The sequence below is a fragment of the Sciurus carolinensis genome, chromosome 8 (genome assembly GCF_902686445.1).
Source record: "Sciurus carolinensis chromosome 8, mSciCar1.2, whole genome shotgun sequence".
Taxonomy (NCBI): domain Eukaryota; kingdom Metazoa; phylum Chordata; class Mammalia; order Rodentia; family Sciuridae; genus Sciurus; species Sciurus carolinensis.
The window spans coordinates 12,796,443-12,815,023 of NC_062220.1; the positions used below are offsets into that span (position 1 = coordinate 12,796,443).

The 18,581-nt window shown below is 42.4% G+C and overlaps 1 protein-coding gene across 2 annotated transcripts; it reads right to left on the reverse strand.

The window, feature by feature from the left end:
• Nucleotides 1-31: 31 nt before the first annotated feature.
• LOC124990388 (anionic trypsin) lies at nucleotides 32-3,400 on the reverse strand. 2 transcript variants are annotated; one of them, XM_047560396.1, is made up of 6 exons: nucleotides 3,361-3,400; nucleotides 2,275-2,434; nucleotides 1,850-1,891; nucleotides 984-1,237; nucleotides 461-597; nucleotides 32-181 (listed from the first exon to the last, which is right to left on the reverse strand). In XM_047560396.1, exons 1-6 carry the CDS (start codon nucleotides 3,398-3,400, stop codon nucleotides 32-34), a joined length of 783 nt encoding a protein of 260 aa, XP_047416352.1. The 2 variants fall into 2 exon arrangements, with proteins under 2 accessions (XP_047416352.1, XP_047416353.1); XM_047560397.1 differs by lacking the exon at nucleotides 1,850-1,891.
• Between the last annotated feature and the right edge of the window lie 15,181 nt (nucleotides 3,401-18,581).

The window sequence follows — 18,581 nt, forward strand, 5'->3', positions numbered from 1 at the left end:
TGGTGACTTCAGGGGACTGGGGTGGGGGACTTCAATTGGCAGCGATGGTCTGCTGAATCCAGTCCACATAGTTGCACACCCTGGTGTAGACTCCAGGATTGTCCTTTAGGGCACAGCCGTAGCCCCAGGAGACAATTCCCTGGAGTTGACCATTGCAGACCACGGGGCCACCGGAGTCACCCTGGGGAGGAGGGACAAGTAAAGAGGAAGTGTAGAGAAATATAGCTACACTTACTCTGAACCTTAAAGACCCAGCCAGCTGTGTGGCTCCATATCTTTCTCAAGGGGACCCATTCTCTGTTCTTTCTAAGGAGCCAGCATGCAGCCCCAATGAGCCTCCCCACTTCTCCATGGGTCACTGTATGGGACCCCAGCCTCACCACCCTGGGTATTAAGATTCTACTCCCAGGTGGGGCCTGGGTGCTGGCAGAGGTCTTGATATGTGGAGGGCTCAAATCACCTGGCAGGAATCCTTGCCTCCCTCCAGGAAGCCCACGCAGACCATGTTGTTGGTGATCTGTCCCGGGTAGGCAGCTTCACACTGAGCCTGGCTCAGCACAGGGGCTCGCAGGCATTGCAGCAGATCTGGGTAGTTGGCTAGGAGGGGCAGAAAATGATCAAGGAAAGAAGAAATGTGAGTCCGGCCAGGTTGGAGAACAACAATAACCCAGTGCTGAACACCATGGGCAGCCACCGGAGGGAACCCCACAGATGCAAGATCAGAACGGAACAATGGCTTTCAGTTCCCATCACTGCGGATTCCCTTCTTAGAAGTAAAAATGGCATATTCTCTACCTGTGTTCTTTTGATTCTAGGATCAACCCCTTGGAACTTCGCATCTCTTAGTACCCACTACAGAGCCCTGGATGTAGTGGGTACTTGTGCGGCATTTGCAGGATGGAAGCAAAGGGGATCATGCTCAGGGACATGTTTGGGTGTGGCAAGTGTGGGGATGGAAGTAGGAGGTGAAGGGTCCCACTCACAACCAGAGCTCAGGGTGTTGCCCCAGCCAGAGATGAGGCACTGGGTGCCTGCAGGTGCACAGGAGGTGGGCAGGGACACAGTGGCCACCCGGGTGTTGATGGTCGCAGGAGAGGAGAGCTTGATAAGCATGATGTCATTGTTCAGGGTCCAGCTGTTGTAGTTGGGGTGGCGAATGACCTTGGCTGAGTCGATGAATTGCTCATTCCCCTCAATGACTTCGATGTTGTGCTCTCCCAGTCTCACCTGGATGCGGCTGTTGGGAAGAGGCCTGGTGAGGACTTTCTCCCCATAGCCCAGAACAACCCAGGGATCTCAAGCTTCCTGCTCATGGGCGACTCTGGAGGCTTGGCCTTGGGTATGTGGCAATGGCACAGGAGCAGCAGAGGGGTGGTGAATGAGTCCTGGTGTGAGATTTGGGCTCCTTCTGCTTCCAAGGTGGTGGCGTGGAGGGGGATGAGGTGAAGGGCTGTGATTGGGGACCATCTTCGACCTGCTGTCCCACAGCTCCCTCATGCATCCAGAGCTATAGACTCAAAAGAGGGACCTGAAGTTCCTCCATTCTCTGCACCTTTGTGAACTACACGCAGGGACCATTGCTCTCCCTCTCCCTCTGGCAAGCACCATTCTGCAGGCACTAATCAGCGTGTGGCTCTGGGACCCACAGCAGCAGCATCACCTGGGAACCTGTCAGAAATACTCAGTGCCCATCCCAGACCACTGAACCAGAACCTTGGGGATGGGCCTGATGATCTGGATTTTGACGAGCCCTCCAGGAGATTCCAACACACACTCGGGTTTGAGAACACACGGTGGAGACATTAGTTCTCAGTTCCAGGTACAGAAGTGAGAAGCATTTAAAACTCACCAGTATTCACAACCTCTTCCTGAAAAGGCCAAGATGACTGCTCTGCTATAGGACCCAGGCATTAGAGTTTTATTTATTTATTTTTAATTATTTTTTAGGTGGTTTTAATATGTAGTCAACTGGCAGAAGGTGCTTGTGCAAGGTCCTTTGCCTGCCCTCCTCAGTGGTCCTTACTGCCCCAAAATATCCCTCCCTGCTGTTACGACACTAGCCTTTCAGTTTTATGGAGGTCTTTGGGGGTAAGAGGCTTCCTATCCTGGGCCCTCTTCACACTCGGCTCCTGCAAGTTCGCAGCTCCCAGTGGCTGCTCTTCTCCTTCACCTTTCCCACCCAAGTTACAACCTCAGCACTTCCCTGGACCGACCCAGGCCTTCCAAGAGGGCTGGGGCTGTGGACCTGCAGCCAGCCAGGGGCCCACCACTTACGACTTGTAGCAGTGAGCTGCAGACACCACCCACTGGTTATTGATGAGGGAGCCTCCACAGAAGTGGTAGCCTGAATTCAGGGACACCTGGTAGGGGACGGAATTCTCCTGACAGGTGTAGCCCCCGACGATCTTGTCATCATCATCAGTGGGGAGAGCGACTAGAGTGGAGATAGGAAGGGAGAAGTCACTTGAGAAGGATGTGGAGGGCAGAGACTGTAGCCCTGTGACTGCCTCCTGCAAATTAGGATTTCCTAATGGGCATAGTGATTATGGACAAGCAGGGAGCTGCCAACCCAGAAGGCATCACGGGTTATAGTTGTCCCAAGTGCCTGCATCTGCAGGACACATAGCAGATACCCTGCAGGAGCTCACATTTCTTTTGGGGGCACTGGGGTGAGGACACAGAAATGGACTCAGTGGGATACAATCAGAATTGCATTGTCTCACCCACTGAGAGCTTCTTGGTCATTGTCCTCACTTATCCACCTCCCATGGCCATTTGAGCCCTGGGTTATCAGGATGGTTTGACCCAGCTGGCTGAGTAGCTCTGGTCATACCCAGCTTCTCCCATAGCTCAGAACTGTACAGTGAGGTGAGATTAGAGAGCAACCTTGGGTCCCATAAGCAGAACAAAGGGAGGCACTATTATTGACCAATAGGACATTGATTCTTAACTTTGGATGCATATCTGAGAATCTTAAATCACCTAGGAAACATAGAAGTTCAATACAGAGGCCAGAGCCCAGACACATGAAGTCAGAATTTCAAAGAGTAATGCATTTGAGCAGCTATCCCAGAGCTGCCGGAACCACACCATAGGACGGCTGGTTCATCTCATGGACCACCTCCATCTGGCCTCCCTCGCCAGCCTCCCTGACATGGAGGGAGAGTGGTGGTGGGAGTAGAATCAGGGAAATCATGAGAGAGGTGAGTCTTACAGACAAGGAAGGGGTAAGGAGAGGTGCAGACAGGGGAGAGAACATCAAAGTGTAGGTAAAATAGGATAGTCCACCATGATGGAGGGCAGATGTCTTCCAGGAGAGAGGTGGGAAGGGTCTGAGGCAAAGCAAGACATGGAACTCACCGGTGGCTCCCACAAGGGCCAGGATCAGGAGTGCATTCATGGTGGCAGAAGGGTATGTCAGCAGGCAGTGGAGAGGTACCTTTATAGCTCCCCAGTGAGGGAGAAGAGGGCACTGGAGTTGAATGGTCACCGATGTCCCTGCACAAACACACCTGCAACTTTCCCCTTCCCTGTCTCCTATCAGCTTGGCTATTTTTGGCCACCCTGTGAATAGGTGACCTGTCGGTGATAAGAAACTTGTACCTTCTGAGAGCAGAGAAGGAGAGCAGCCAATTCCTGGAAGGATACTGGGATGGGGAAGTTGGGAAAGCCAAGCCCCACCTGCACAGCTGGGCTTTCTTAGGCTGAGGAGCTAAGAATTAGGAGGTGGCAGAGTGACCTGGGTTCCTGGAAATCCTCTGACCTTCTGGGGGTTTACTTAATTTATTTGGAGAAAGGTCTGGCCTTGGTAGCAAGCTTGGCTCTTCAGGATCCTGGAGCCCCCATGAGAGGAAAGAAGTCTTGTCTGAGGCTTAAGCATGAAGATGCTTTTCTAAAATTGAATCCACTTGGGCTAGAAAAGTCTAGCGCAAGGCCTTTGGGAACCAGGATTATACCATCAAGCAGTGATGACAGAGCTCCTTAGGAGGCTGGCTTTCAGCTGGCTCTTCTTTCCAGCATATCTTTGGGTGGGGAGTGTTTCAAAGGAGGGGCGAAGGTCAGGTGGGAGATTCCCTAATACATTAGGGGGATGGAAGACCAATTCCATGACTTTCCTCTCCCTCAGAGCCAGGGCCTTTGACTGCTCACACTGTGGTGGGTTCTTTAAGGAGCCTCAAAGTTTCCCTGCCAAACTGCACTAAGGATGAGTAAAAGTGCCCACCTGCTAGGAAAAGACTGTTGGAGCTGCAGTGGTATGCCCAGGTGAGAAAGGGTTTGGGGAAAGGTGGATCTAAGTTCTGATCAGAGAATTAGCAGTGGGTAGAGAGGTTAGCTCATTGTAAAGATGCTAGGCAGTGGATTCAGTAACAAAGACATGGAGGGGGGTGTGTTTCTGGAATTTCCATTCTACATGCAATGAGACTGTTATGCTAGGTTCAGTTCAGAATGCACCTTCCTAGAGAGGATCCAAATTTGAGACCCACCATGGCCACCAGGACCCGGCACCTCAATTTATTAAGGCACAACTTAGCCAGGAGTGTAGAGGGAGACGATGTGCGTGCTTGTGTCTAACATGAGCCAGCTGGAGGGGCAGTCTTCCAGGATACTTCTTTCTCTCAGTTTCTCTCAGCTCAGGGTTGGTGGGGGACAGGACTGAGCAGAGTTCATGTTTGACTCTTCTAAAAAGTAGAAAAGGCGTGAATGTTTTGGAGATGATGAACAAAGGGAGGAAAACTCAGCTCTGCATCTGGTGCTTGAATTAGAGGTGAGAAGCAGGATGGAGCATGGAGAAAATGGAAACTGAATGGAAGGAAATGCCAGTGTGGGGTTCATAGGGCACCTTTGGGACCCATCCCTGCCTGGCTGGCTGGGCTCTCCACACTAGGCCAACTGCTCAGAATGCTCTCCTCCACTCTGCACCCTCGAATACCTCATGGACTCACACCTAAGTGAAAATACTGACTTATTTGTTCGGTACCTGACAGCTTTTCAAGAACTCCTGCACCAACAACAGAGGGACATTATTTCTTCTTTGTGTTGAACTTCACAGTTCAACTTATAAATGTTTTAATCATGAGGTATGCAGAATGAAGTTATTTCTATTTACAGAGGTGGAGACAGAGACTCAGAAGGATTCTGTCTTGCCTGAGAATACATCTAATAAAGGCAGAGTTGCCTCTAGGTTACGAAAAGACATGGAAAGGGTTGTAAAGTGTGGGATTTGCTGCAGGTGGCATCTTAATGTTTTATTGGGGCTCAAGCCAGAGATCTGCAGAGGAGAAATTATATGCCAGGTTCCCTTCTAGCACTTGTCTTCCGGCACAAATAGACGGTTTAATTAATATTTCACCAGGCACCTTGTCTCAGGGCCTTACCATGATGTGACCTCCAACCCCTTGGACCCATTTCCAATGCAAGGACAGAGTTTTCTGGACTCACAAGCAGCTCAAGTCTGAGGAAGCCAGATTGTGCAGCCTGGATCACAGGTGATTTTTCTGTGGTGTCGCCTAGCATGCTGCTGTTTTGTCTCCTGGCCACAGGGGCTTCACAGGACTACTACTTTAGATGATACGATAGACTTTTCTTCTAGCATCTGTAGATATCAGTTTGCCCTGGATAGGTGGCCCACAGGGAAGCCATCCTTGGCAGAAGATAGGAAATTGATTTGGGAAAAGGGTTTTTTGGAGTGGTTCTGTGGCACTGACTGTCAAAAGCAGGACTACCAAGGGCATGAAGATTTTTATTTAAACCTTAAGTTTAGCTTTCTCCTGATATATTGTGCTCCTACTTATAACCTGAGATTAGCTTTCCTCAAGGTAGTGGGAAATGCTTCAGAGGTGGAGAAGGCAGTGACAGTCAGAGTAGAGACTATATTATCTCATACTCTAAGTTCAGATCAGTAGACTGGGTTCAGAATCCAACTGCTTAAACTCAATTTGGATGTCTACGCAGTTCTTGGTACTGTTTAGTGTACCTATGAGTTCCTTTGTCTACTCCAAGACATTCTCCTGGCTTGCATTTGGTGCTTCCCTTTATCAAACCACTGTCCTTCAGTTAAGAGATCAGTGAAGACTTTCTGTGTGCTCATTATTGTCCAAGTCTTTGCACATGCTAGGTGAGTGCTCTTCAAGAGGAGTCACCGCTTCAGCTTTGTCCAAGTCTTTTTATGGACTTTTTCATTTTATCATCACGACCACCTATGGGATCCCCCATTTTGCAGATAATCAAATGAGCTTCCTAGAGGCGAAGTAATTGGCTCAAGTTCCCGCAGCCAGTATGCTAAAAAGATGAGATTTAAAAACTGTAGCCCCAACCTAGGCCTGCATGCTCCACCCTAGAACATTGTATTTCCCTTCCTCTTATCTCATCCTCCATGCAGCCTCACCAAGGCAGTGGGGAACAGATACTGCTTTCTCCTCTTTACAGATGAAGAATTTAAAACTTGAAGGTTAAGTCATTTCTCCAGAGTCGTTTGGGAAGGGAATGTAGGAATGATACCAGAATCTCACCCTCTTTAAACCAGGTTTAGTTCCCAATGTGTCACTACGTAGTGGAGCTTTCTGACTTCCCAGTAGTCTGAAAGGTAGACTGTTTTCTTTTTATCCAAATCTTTTTATAACATCTTTCTATTCAGATTCACCTGCATCAGGTTTTTCTCCTCACCTAGCCCTCTACTGCTTGGTCCCTAATATCCTGTATCACTCTAGAACCGGATGGTTAAATTCTACACTGTCTTCTCCCTAAACTCTAAGTGCCTTTCCTCACCTCCATTACTTATCCCCAAGCTATATACCTCTCCCACAGCACCATTTATCTTTATTCAATGAGAAATTGTGCTTTTGAATATTTCTTCTGGGAATAACTGAATCTGGCTTGTGAAGGGGGTGCTCTGTGTGATCCAGAAAAAATCTGAAGAGTGAGACAGAGGCATACAGGCACAGACTGGTGGTGGCTAATCAGAAAATTAATAGCCCCCTCCTCCTCCTGCCCTGTTTCCTGCTCAACTTAGAGTCAGGAAAATATGCAAATTTAATACCCAGAAACTTCCATTTTTGTATTTTATTTATTCTTTAAGCCTTATTCTCCATGAAGAGGTAAGTGGGGAAGTCTCTAGCAATGGAAGCTTTAAGGTTGTTCAAGTCAATTCCTGTAGTGTAGCACTAAGTGTTTCTGTTCACACTGCAACCACTCTTTGTCCACTCCCTTGGGCCTCTTAGAGATGCTCAAGTGATCCCAGTTTATCAGAGAAAAAGCAGAAGAGAGGCTGTGTATTGTCCTGGAGGAATAACCATGTGGGCTATTGTTATTATAATACCTATGACTTGCATGATGTGTGTATCTAGTTTGGTAAATCATATTAGGTCCGAATTGAACCCCACAAACCAAGTTCGGTGACAGATCCAATTGATCAGCTGGATGTATCCACTCATTTGGTTCATAAAAGTCTAGACTGTGTCAACCATTTGGAAAGCAGCTAACTAGTAAACCCATATCCTCTAGGTCAACTTGGCCAAAAGGTTCTTCAAAAGGATTCCAAGGTTTAGAACCAAGTGCTGTGTCTACACAGGCACCAGAACAGTTCCAGTCCGAAGCCCTCCCACCTCAGGATCTCTGTGCTGGAGCAGGTTCTGGGCTGGGCATCCATAGACTCATGACATCTGTTCCAGCTCCCAGGCTTGGGGAAGGCAGCAGAGGGGGTTTGGCACACATGGTTCTGTGCCTTTCTCTTCAAATATAAAGATTTGTTCAAATATAAAGTTGGAGGTTTCTGTTTCCTCTTTCTTATCGAATTAGATTGCCTAAGCTCTAAGACTTTGCAGACTTTTCCTCCAAGGGAGGTACACCATTGCTTAACAAGGGTTCCTTTTTTTGAGTCATATTTATATATTTAATAAATATTACTCAATTTCTGTGGTATTGCAGAAGTGCTAAACTCTAAGGTAATAGCAGTCAAGAAGATGGAAACATACCTTGCTTTCATAGCATTTTTGTGTGCATCCATACAAGTGAAGAGGTTGAGATGGAAGATAGAAAGTAAGTAACACACACACACACACACACACACACACACACACATACACACTTTATTTCATAAAATAGTGATTTGATATTAAAACAGGGTAAAGTGGTAATGTGATATGAAGGTTGGGTGGCAGGAAAGTTGTCTTTGAGGAGATGATATTTGAACTAAGACCTGAATAAGAAAGAACCATGCAAAGATGAGACCAGAAGGGTCCTTCTGAGTTTATAACAAAGATAAATCAACACACACGACCTATTGCTTTTTTAAGTTAGATAACCCTATCATTTACCATATGGTTATTGACCTTGCTATTGTTTTTGATTGAGTAAAAATTGATAACATGAAGGATGGTCATCTATACATGGATATAGTCTTATAAAAGTTAATATCAATAATCATATTTTGATATTAAATGATATTTATGGAATTTTATTGTGTTGAGAATAAATTCTGAAACAGTATGCATTATATGATCTAATATTATTAAAGCTGAGTGATTTTTTACTATTCCTTACTTTAATAATCTGTATACATTATGATAACACAAGCATTTTAGGTAACTAAAGTAGCACAATGAAACAATTCTAGTAATAAACAAAGATTTTTAATAGGGTAATACCTAATCTCAAGTAAGGAATTCCCAACAATAAAATGTCAAGTATAACAGTGAACAACACATTTAGGTACTAACTACATTGTTTGCTTTGTCTCTAGAAGGTTTGATGTTATGTGCTTTATATGCACAATTTCATCTCATTCTTATAACAAACCCTTATTTAAAAAATCTTATTATCTTCATTTTATTTATGAGAAACTAAGATGTAGAGAAACAGTACAACTTGTTCAGGGTCACTCCTAATCATAAAGCAGAACCAAGTTGCAAACTCAGGCATGTCATTTGACAGAGTTTATGTTCCTAAATGCATTATTTTATGCCTTCTAAGGAGGTGACTTTGCTGTAACACAGGAAGCTGCTCCACAATTCATACCTTACCTGTGGGGCACTCTGTTACTTCTTGGGGATGTGGGGTAGGAGGTTAAGCTGCCACTAGACCCAGTAGATAAATTGGGTGTGGTATGGCTCCCTGTGATCTAGAGAATCAGCATGTGTGGAAGCTGAAGACCCACTGGACCAGGTCTAGGGAAGACCAGTACAGGCTGTGCAGGTAGGATACAGGAAGGCTGTGATGTAGGAAGAGCTACATGCTCGGCAAAGGACAAACTAGAAAAATAACCCAGAAGCAAGGCATATTATTAAACAATGCTATTTATTGTTCTTGGCTTTGGGCAAATGATTAAAAACTTTTTCTTCTGACTAATCATTGTTACTGAGTAGTTAGCTCATTCGGGTTTTGGACAGATGTTTTTATTGTGAAGATATGCACTATAAATCATAAAATAACATAGCATTGAGCTTATAGTACCCCAATTGTCTGACAGAGGCAAATATACTTCCCAGAAAACCCACTGTTAGTTCAGGCTTTGAGGAATTCTCAGAGAAGAATTCATAACATCAAAACACATATTGCACATGGAAATAAGTCACTCTGAGGGAGAGTCAGAGGACACTCCAAACCAGAAAACCAGATAAAAAAAGGCATCAGATGTTGGCATTATCAGATCAAAGTTCCAAACAAATGTTTGATATTCTTAAAGAAATAAAATAATCTAGAAATGCACAAGAAGCAAATAATGGTTTAAATGATCATTTGTATTCATAGGAGACTCAAGGAGATTCCCTAGAAATTAAAATTAATTTAAATAAAGTCAGTTTAAAGGCTAAGTGGCTTATTGGAGCAGAAGTGTGAATTAAGAAACTGAATAATAGTGCTGAAGAAATTACCCAGAATGCAGCAGGAAGAAGCTAAAAGGAGGAAAAGTAGGACTGAAATGGTAAAGCTACTAGATGATGATGAGAAAGAAGTTTGGACATAGGAGAGAGCTACTCTGCAGTCATTTCCCCTTCTTTAAGTGTGAAAGGTCAGGTTGATGAGCTGGTGTTCTGTCCCTGAGGAGTTTGCCTTCACCACTACCTTTCATAATCTTATGTGTGTTAGACTTTAACGTTCATTCCAGAACGATGTGCAAACCCATCCAGAAAACAGGCCCATGTTTTCCACCTGGAAATGGGTAATTTCCACATCCATAAAATTGGGTGTGGATTAAGGGTTAGTGGGGAAAGACTAGGGTGAGTGCCCTTGAAATTGAATTGCTGCTTCTGGCATTTTCTATTTAATAATGGAATGATTCGTGCATGTCTAACTTCATAGTTAGTTTTGCAGATAAACTAACTCCCAGATTTGAATGCTATGATGAGGCATTCAGTAAAGAGCCAGAATCACCTTTCAAGGAAAGGACAGATAATGGCAGGCAGAAGAAGGTATGACTTTACACCAGAATTCTGCACCTGCCTCTAGAACAGTTCTTTGGTTGGCCTTGGACCAACCCAGCCCCCACCTCCTGCCTTGTCACTTGTAGTTCTCAAGAATATCTGTAGGATGTGCTAAAAATTCAACCTCCTAGGATAAGAAGGAACTGGTCAAAGCAGCCTGGGCTCCATTTGACTACTCCTGGAAATGAATGTTCCTCAACATTAGCCCAACATGTTGGGTCAATTTTGGGGTACAAAACCCAGACCAGGCTGCTTTCTGGGATTCTTCAGCTGTGGTGCAAGTGAAATACATGCATAAGAGTTACCATCTACCCTGGGTAACATTCCTGAACCACTGCTGCCTGTCTGTATGTAATAAACCCTCTTTATGTCACTTATAATATGTGAGTATTCTGTCTCACAGGATGCAGGTAACTTCAATCCACATGCAGAGCTGTGTAACCAGGGCAGAGAGTGAACTTGCTTCACACTGCTGCATGAGTCCCTTATTGAGAATAAGAGATAGGGACTTCCATAGAGCTTCCCTATCAGTCATAGTGCTCTTCAAGAACTTCTGGATAAGCTTGGTCTATGCTGAAGCACCAGAAAGCTGTTCTATACTATTGAATCTCTCTTACACTGGCCTCAAATTTACAGATAACACTACAGACAGACCAGAGGAGCACAATCAAATGCGGTATGTATGATTTAATATACAAAGAAGACCAAGCATTGCACCTCCTTTAAAGAAGATATTCCATCAAGCTGCAGACCTCTGGAGCACTGTGGCAGGTCCTTGAACTTTAGCAGATTGTACATTGATCTGGCACACACATGTCATATCGAGCCCCCTATGGTGTTTTCTGGTCGTATGCACTGTGAACAGTCAGCATGTCATCAGTGCTGTAGACCAGCCTGGTATCAAGATGACCAAGGTCCTTCCCAAGCCTATGTCGATAGAGAACAGGCTATCTTAAAGCCTTGAGATAAAACGATAGAAAATAGGCTAAGCATTTCCTTGAGATAGAACAGTTAAAAGGTATTTCTGATCCTGTCATTCTGAGCAAACTGTTATCTGATTGTTCTTACTGAGCATTTATAAGCACCCTCTGGATGGAGTTTTGCCCTCAGCCTTCCAGGAGCTTCTCTTCCTGTCTGATGGAATCATCTGGCTAGTCCAACAGAATCTCTGTCCACCCCCAGTCTACCATTCTTGTCCATGCCTGCCCACAAACACACAAGCAGCAGTCTCTACCCAGGAGTGGTGGTTTCCCCTGCTCCATCCTTGCAGGGTCTTCAGGATCATTTGTGGGAAGCTGGGTAGGAGGAAGCTGAGGTTCTTGCTCAGATCTTTGATCTGTGCCCAGCACTGTGTCTCCAGCACTGCAGAGATATAAGCTGCTATCTTCGGGGCTCACGTTGTTGACAGTCAGAGTTGAGAATGTTAGGTTTGGGCGACTGATGGGAAACTTGTCTTTGGCAAATCCACTCTCATATGTAGCCTCAGAGCCTTGGTTTGCAGTGGCAATCAGCATCAAGCTCTGTCGTGGGAGCTGATGATACCAGAACATGAGGGCAAGTTGGCTATCCACTTGACACTGGATCGTCACAGAGGTCCCATGTTGGCAGATATCCCTGCTTGGCTTTTGATAGAGGAGAGCACTGAACACAAAGCCTAGTTCCAGAAAGACAGAGACTTGTGAAGGCTGACAAGCTTAGGATCAGACACATCCCCGGACAGGAAATTCTCTGCTTCATTGACTCCAATATCACTTTAGCTCCCAAAGGACCCCCAGCACTGTCTCCGTTTTGTCTTTCCAATTGTTATCCTGTCAGGATCCTTTAATCTATCATCTCCTCTCCCCTTATCCCCTGACTGGTAGCTTCAGACCCTCTGGAGTGAAAATATTCCACACCTCTTCTCAGCATTAACATTAACCCCAGACTCTGCATGGGATTAAGATTTTACCTCGTCCCATGAGAAGGAGCAGGACAGCCCACATCTTTAAGCATTGACCTTTCCCCTGAGAAAAGGCACTAAAAGTCAAAGGAAATTATCTTTCCTTCTGAGAGTGTAGTTGCTTCCCCACCTGGTCTGTTCCTCTTCTCTAGAAGGAGGTTGTTCCTCCAGAATATGGAAAAATCAGTCTGCCCTCTAGTGGAAGTGTGTGGCTCTTCGCTTGGGATGGAAGTTTATTCACAAGGCATCCCAGCATGCACCTGCCACAGCCCACCATCTATCCATGTTCTCCTCCATTATTCTTGAGCAGCAGGTTTGTGCCACTCTTTGGGCGCACAAGCAAAAAAAATGATGCAATACTGACTTCAAAGAACTAAAGGTAAAAGTTGCGAATATGAAGGAATCTTATAGCAATATTTCAACCGTTCACTGTCTTCACTACCACTGTCTCAAATGAAATTCATTATTCTTTTTCTAACATACGGACACTAATAAACTGACTTTTTAAAAATAAACTCTACTCTCCCAATGAATGGCATTTACACACTTCTTTACCTTTAGGATCAAGAATTCAATAAACCTCTTTTCCCCTCACCTTCCTTTATCAATTCACATATTAAATGCATTATACATCTGTATTCATCCCCTTATTTCCTCCCTCATTTCTGTTATCACAGTAATAATGATTTTGTTTCTCTCTGCTTAATCCCTGGGTATTTGTAATAAGATTCTTTGCACTCTAATTCAGCTCAATATGGGTTATGTAAAAGTCCTGTAAATTTGACCATAATGCCATGATCCTTTGGCATTATCCAGTCAGTTTCCCATATCATGTAACCACTTCACGTAGTTTATTTTTGCATAAAAACAGTATTAGTTTTTTTTGAGCACTTACTCTGCTTTGCATGTATTACTTCAGTCTATTTACAGGCTATGCTATTTAGACTACCATTGTCAATCATCTATTTTTATGAATTAGGAAATCTTACCAGTGAGAACTAGAGATCTTAACCTACCCAGGTTCACATAATCCAAGAATTAGTAATGAAACAAAGACTCTGATCCATGCCTACCGATCCCACAGCCCAGGCGTTAACATCAATACTATGGAGGAATGCCTTATTTTTGCAGTTTTCTGTGCCTTAGTGACTGGTGCATAACTAAGAATGACAGGCCTACCAACTTTTATGTTGTTACCTTGGATATTGTCAAAGGTATCTCTGGATTCTGTTTAATTCTCTCAGCCTCAGCATGGCTGGCTGGGCTGTTATTCTCGTGTGCATCTTCAGGCCGCAACCAGAAATTTGGACAGGGTTTGTAAGCAGAACATCAGCTTGTCCCTCTGTGGCCTTCTTCTTTCTTGGACGTCCTCCCTGACTCCACAGCTGGTTTCTTCATGGGTTTCTAATTGACTGGGACCTATTTTCCAGCAAAAAGCTATGCAAACAGAAAGTTTTCCTTTCAACCAAATGTGATCTTCCTTGTAGCTTCTGCCTGCTTCTGGTTGCTTTGCTGTGCCCAGTTTAAACTAGGCTTTCAAAATTTGTGTGCAGAGTTTATAGTTGTTATTTGCTGGGAGATGTGTCTTACAGGAGTCCCAGGGCCATTAGTGACAATCCGCAATGGCCTCATTCTTCTTTTATTTATTTATTTATTTATTTATTTATTTATTTTATTAATGCTACTTAATGTTCAGAAGATTCTTGCTTTCTGGTTCCTCTGTGTATGTGAAGCTCCTGAAAAATCTAGGTTTCATTTAATGGAATCACCTTCTCCATTATGGATCTGGGTTTTTGATAATCCGTGCAAACTGATGGTAGATGAATTACTGAAACAGTATGGTCGGGTGGATCCACAGTCTATATTTTGGTCATATTTGAAAATGTACTTCTGGAGTCCACTGTTTCTGTCTGGACTGGTTGCTATTAGTTCTACTGTCCAGCTCTTCTGTTATTCTGAATTAAATTTTCTGTTTCCTAAATCCCATGAATTCTTCTCATTTTGTTTTTCTCTCTCAGTTTGTTTTGGGCACACTATTCAGTAATTTCCTAAGAAAGGATAAATAGAAGTAGAAGTTTTGGATCCTAACATAAATGAAATTGTGTTTTTGTTTATATTTTATTGATATCTTGAGTTTCTAGAGAAATACATATTGAAATCACTTTCCATCAGAATTTTATAGATATTTCTTGCATCATTAATTTGTAGAATTCAGTGTTTCTGAGAAAGCTAATATCATTCAACTTTCTAATTTTCTTATAGCTTTTTTGATGTATAACTTTAATTTATAACAGTTTTCTTTGTCCTAGGTAGCATTAGGATCATTTAATACCCAGTGTTTTAAAATTTATGAGGATATGCCTTAGTTTTAGTTGTAAATTCATTAAAAAAAAAAAACTGTTGACCTTTTCAACTGGAGGCTCATGTTTTCCATTTCTGGGAAATAAGTTTTGTGTGATTATTTCTTTGACAGCTTTAAGCTTCTCTGTCCATATTTCCTTTTTCACAAATTCCTCTTGAGCAGCGACTGGATTGCCTGTGTGGATCCCACAAGCCACCTCATTCCCTTTCTTCTTTTCTGTCATCTTTTTGTTCTATTTTCTGGGATGCTGCATCTACTTTTCTTTTGACACTTATTTTAAACAATTTGTTTTGCCTTTTGTAAAGTTTATATGTGACCTCCCTGAAATATATTTCTCTTGTGCCATTTTAAGAATGAAATATTTCTTTTATCCAAGGATGGAAATAAGCATTTACATGACTACTATTTGGAATTTCCCTTTTGTTCCTTTCTTACATCCGCTTGCTTCGGTTTCCTTTGTTCTCATTATTTCTTTTTTGTTTTTCTCTTCCTTTTGTCTCTCTCTCTATCTCATGCCTTCTTTTTTTTTTATTGTAAACAAATGGGATACATGTTGTTTCTCTATGGAGTCAAGACATACCATATGTGTAATCATAAATTTACATAGGGCAATGTTGTTCCCCCCCACCCCACCCACCCCTCTTTTCCCTCTTTACAGTCCTTCCTTCTTCCATTCCTACCATCCTCCTTATCCCTAACCCTAAACCTAACCCTAACACTAATGCTAACCCCTCCAACCCCCCATTGTATGTCCTCATCCGCTTATCAGCAAGATCATTCATCCTTTAGTTTTTGAGATTGGTTTATCTCACTTAGCATGATATTCTCCAATTTCATCCATTTGCCTGCAAATGCCATAATTTTATCATTCTTCATGGCGGAGTAATATTCCATTATATATATGCCACAGTTTCTTTATCCATTCACCAACTGAAGGGCATCTAGGTTGGTTTCACAATCTGGCTATGGTGAATTGAGCAGCAATGAACAATTGATGTGGCTGTATCTCTGTAGTATGCTGATTTTAAGTCCTTTGGGTATAGGCCAAGGAGTGGGATAGCTGGGTCAAATGGTGGTTCCATTCCAAGCTTTCTGAGGAATCTCCATACTGCTTTCCAGAGTGGCTGCACTAATTTGCAACCCCACCAGCAATGTCTGAGTGTACCTTTTTCCCCACATCCTCGCCAACACCTATTGTTGTTTGTGTTCTTGATAATCGCCATTCTAATTGGGGTGAGATGGAATCTTAGGGTAGTTTTGATTTGCATTTCTCTTATTAATAGAGAAGTTGTACAGTTTTTCATATATCTGTTGATTACTTGTACATCTTCTGTGAAGTGTCTGTTCATTTCCTTAGCCCATTTGTTGATTGGATTATTTGTATTCTTGGTGTAGAGTTTTTTGAGTTCTTTATAGATTCTGGAAATTAGCGCTCTATCTGAAGTATGAGTGGCAAAGATATTCTCCCACTCTGTAGGCTCTCTCTTCACATTACTGATAGTTTCCTTTGATGAGAGAAAACTTTTTAGTTTGAATCTATCCCAGTTGTAGATTCTTGCTTTTATTTCTTGTGCTATGGGAGTCCTGTTAAGGAAGTCTGATCCTAAGCCAACAAGTTGAATATTTGGACCTACTTTTTCTTCTATAAGATGCAGGGTCTCTGGTCTGATTCCAAAGTACTTGATCCATTTTGAGTTTAGTTTTGTGCAGGGTGAGAGATAGGGGTTTAATTTCATTCTGTTGCATATGGTTTTCCAGTTTTCCCAGCACCATTGGTTGAAGAGGCTATCTTTTCTCCTTTGCATATTTTTGGCCCCTATGTCTAGTATGAGAAATTTGTATTTATTTGGGTTTGTGTCCATGTCCTGTATTCTGTACCATTGATCTACCTGTCTATTTTGGTACCAATACCATGCCGTTTTTGTTACTATTGCTTTGTAGTAGAGTTGAAGATCTGGTATTGTGATACCCCCTGCTTCGCTCTTTCTACTGAGGATTGCTTTAGCTATTCTGGGTTTTTTATTCTTTCAGATGAATTTCATAATTGCTTGCTCTATTTCTGTAAGGTACATCATTGGGATTTTAATTGGAATTGCATTGAATCGGTATAGCACTTTTGGTAGTATGGCCATTTTGACAATATTAATTCTGCCTCTCCAAGAACATGGGAGATATTTCCGTCTTCTAAGGTTTTCCTTAATTTCTTTCTTTAGTGTTCTGTAGTTCTCATTGTAGAGGTCTTTCACCTCTTTTGTGAGATTGATTCCCAAGTATTTTATTTTTTTCGATGCTATTGTGAATGGGGTAGTTTTCCTAATTTCTCTTTCTGAAGATTCATCACTTATGTATAAAAATGCATTGGATTTATGAGCATTGATCTTGTAACCTGCTACATTACTGAATTCACTTATGAGTTCTAAAAGTTTTCTGGTGGAATTACCAGGTTCCTCTAAATATATAATCATGTCATCAGCGAACAGGGATAGTTTGAATGCTTCTTTTCCAATTCGTATCCCTTTAATTTCTTTGGTTTGTCTAATTGCTCTGGCTAGAGTTTCAAGGATGATGTTGAATAGAAGTGGTGAAAGAGGGCATCCCTGTCTTGTTCCAGTTTTTAGGGGGAATGCTTTCAGTTTTTCATCATTTAGAATGATATTGGCCATGGGCTTAGCATAGATGGCCTTTACAATGTTAGGGAATGTTCCCACTACCCCAATTTTTTCTAGTGTTTTGAGCATGAAGGGATGCTATATTTTATTGAATGTTTTTCTGCATCTATTGAAATAATCATGTGATTCTTAACTTTAAGTCTGTTGATATGGTGAATGACATTTATTGATTTCCGGATGTTGAACCAACCTTGCATCCCTGGGATAAAACCCACTTGATCGTGGTGCACTATCTTTTGAATATATTTTTGTATGTGATTTGCTAAAATTTTGTTGAGAATTTTTGCGTCGATGTTCATTAAGGATATTGGTCTGAAATTTTCTTTCCTCGATGTGTCTCTGTCTGGTTTAGGTATCAGTGTGATATTGGCTTCATAGAATGGGTTTGGGAGGGTTTCCTTCTCTTCTATTTCATGGAATACTTTGAGCAGTATTGGAATGAGCTCTTCTTTAAAGGTTTTGTAGAACTCGGCTGAGAACCCATCTGGTCCCGGACTTTTCTTTGTTGGTAGGCTTTTGATGACCTCTTCTATTTCATTGCTTGAAATTGATTTATTTAAGCTGTGTATATCCTCCTCGTTCAGTTTAGGTAATTCATATGTCTCTAGAAACTTGTTGATGTCTTCGAGGTTTTCTGTTTTGTTGGAGTATAGATTTTCAAAATAGCTTCTAATTATGTTTTGTATTTCACTCGTGTCTGTTGTGATATTTCCTTGTTCATTCCGAATTTTAGTAATTTGAGTTTTCTCCCTCTTTCTCTTTGTTAGTGTGGCTAAAGGTTTATCAATTTTGTTTATTTTTTCAAGAACCAACTATTTATTTTGTTAATTTTTCCGATTGTTTCTTTTGTTTCAATTTTGTTGATTTCGGCTCTGATTTTAACAATTTCCTGTCTTCTACTCCTTTTGGTGTTGGTCTGCTGTTTTTTTTCTAGGGCTTTGAGCTGTAGTGTTAAGTTGTTTATTTGTGATTTCTACTTCTTTTGTTGAATGCATCCCATGAAATAAATCTTCCTTTAAGTACTGCTTTCATAGTGTCCCAGAGATTTTGATATGATGTGTCTTTGTTCTCATTTACTTCTAAGAATTTTTTTATTTCCCTCCTGATGTCTTCTGTTATCCATTCATCATATAATAGTGTATTATTTAATCTCCAGGTATTGGAGAAGTTTCTGTTTTTTATTCTGTCATTTATTT

Coding starts and splice junctions, on each gene's coding strand:
- LOC124990388 (XM_047560396.1), bottom strand. CDS start 3,400: ATGAATGCACTCCTGATCCTGGCCCTTGTGGGAGCCACCG. Junction 2,435..3,360: donor GGCCCTTGTGGGAGCCACCG/GTGAGTTCCATG, acceptor TCTCCACTCTAG/TCGCTCTCCCCACTGATGAT. Junction 1,892..2,274: donor GCAGCTCACTGCTACAAGTC/GTAAGTGGTGGG, acceptor GTCCTATAGCAG/AGCAGTCATCTTGGCCTTTT.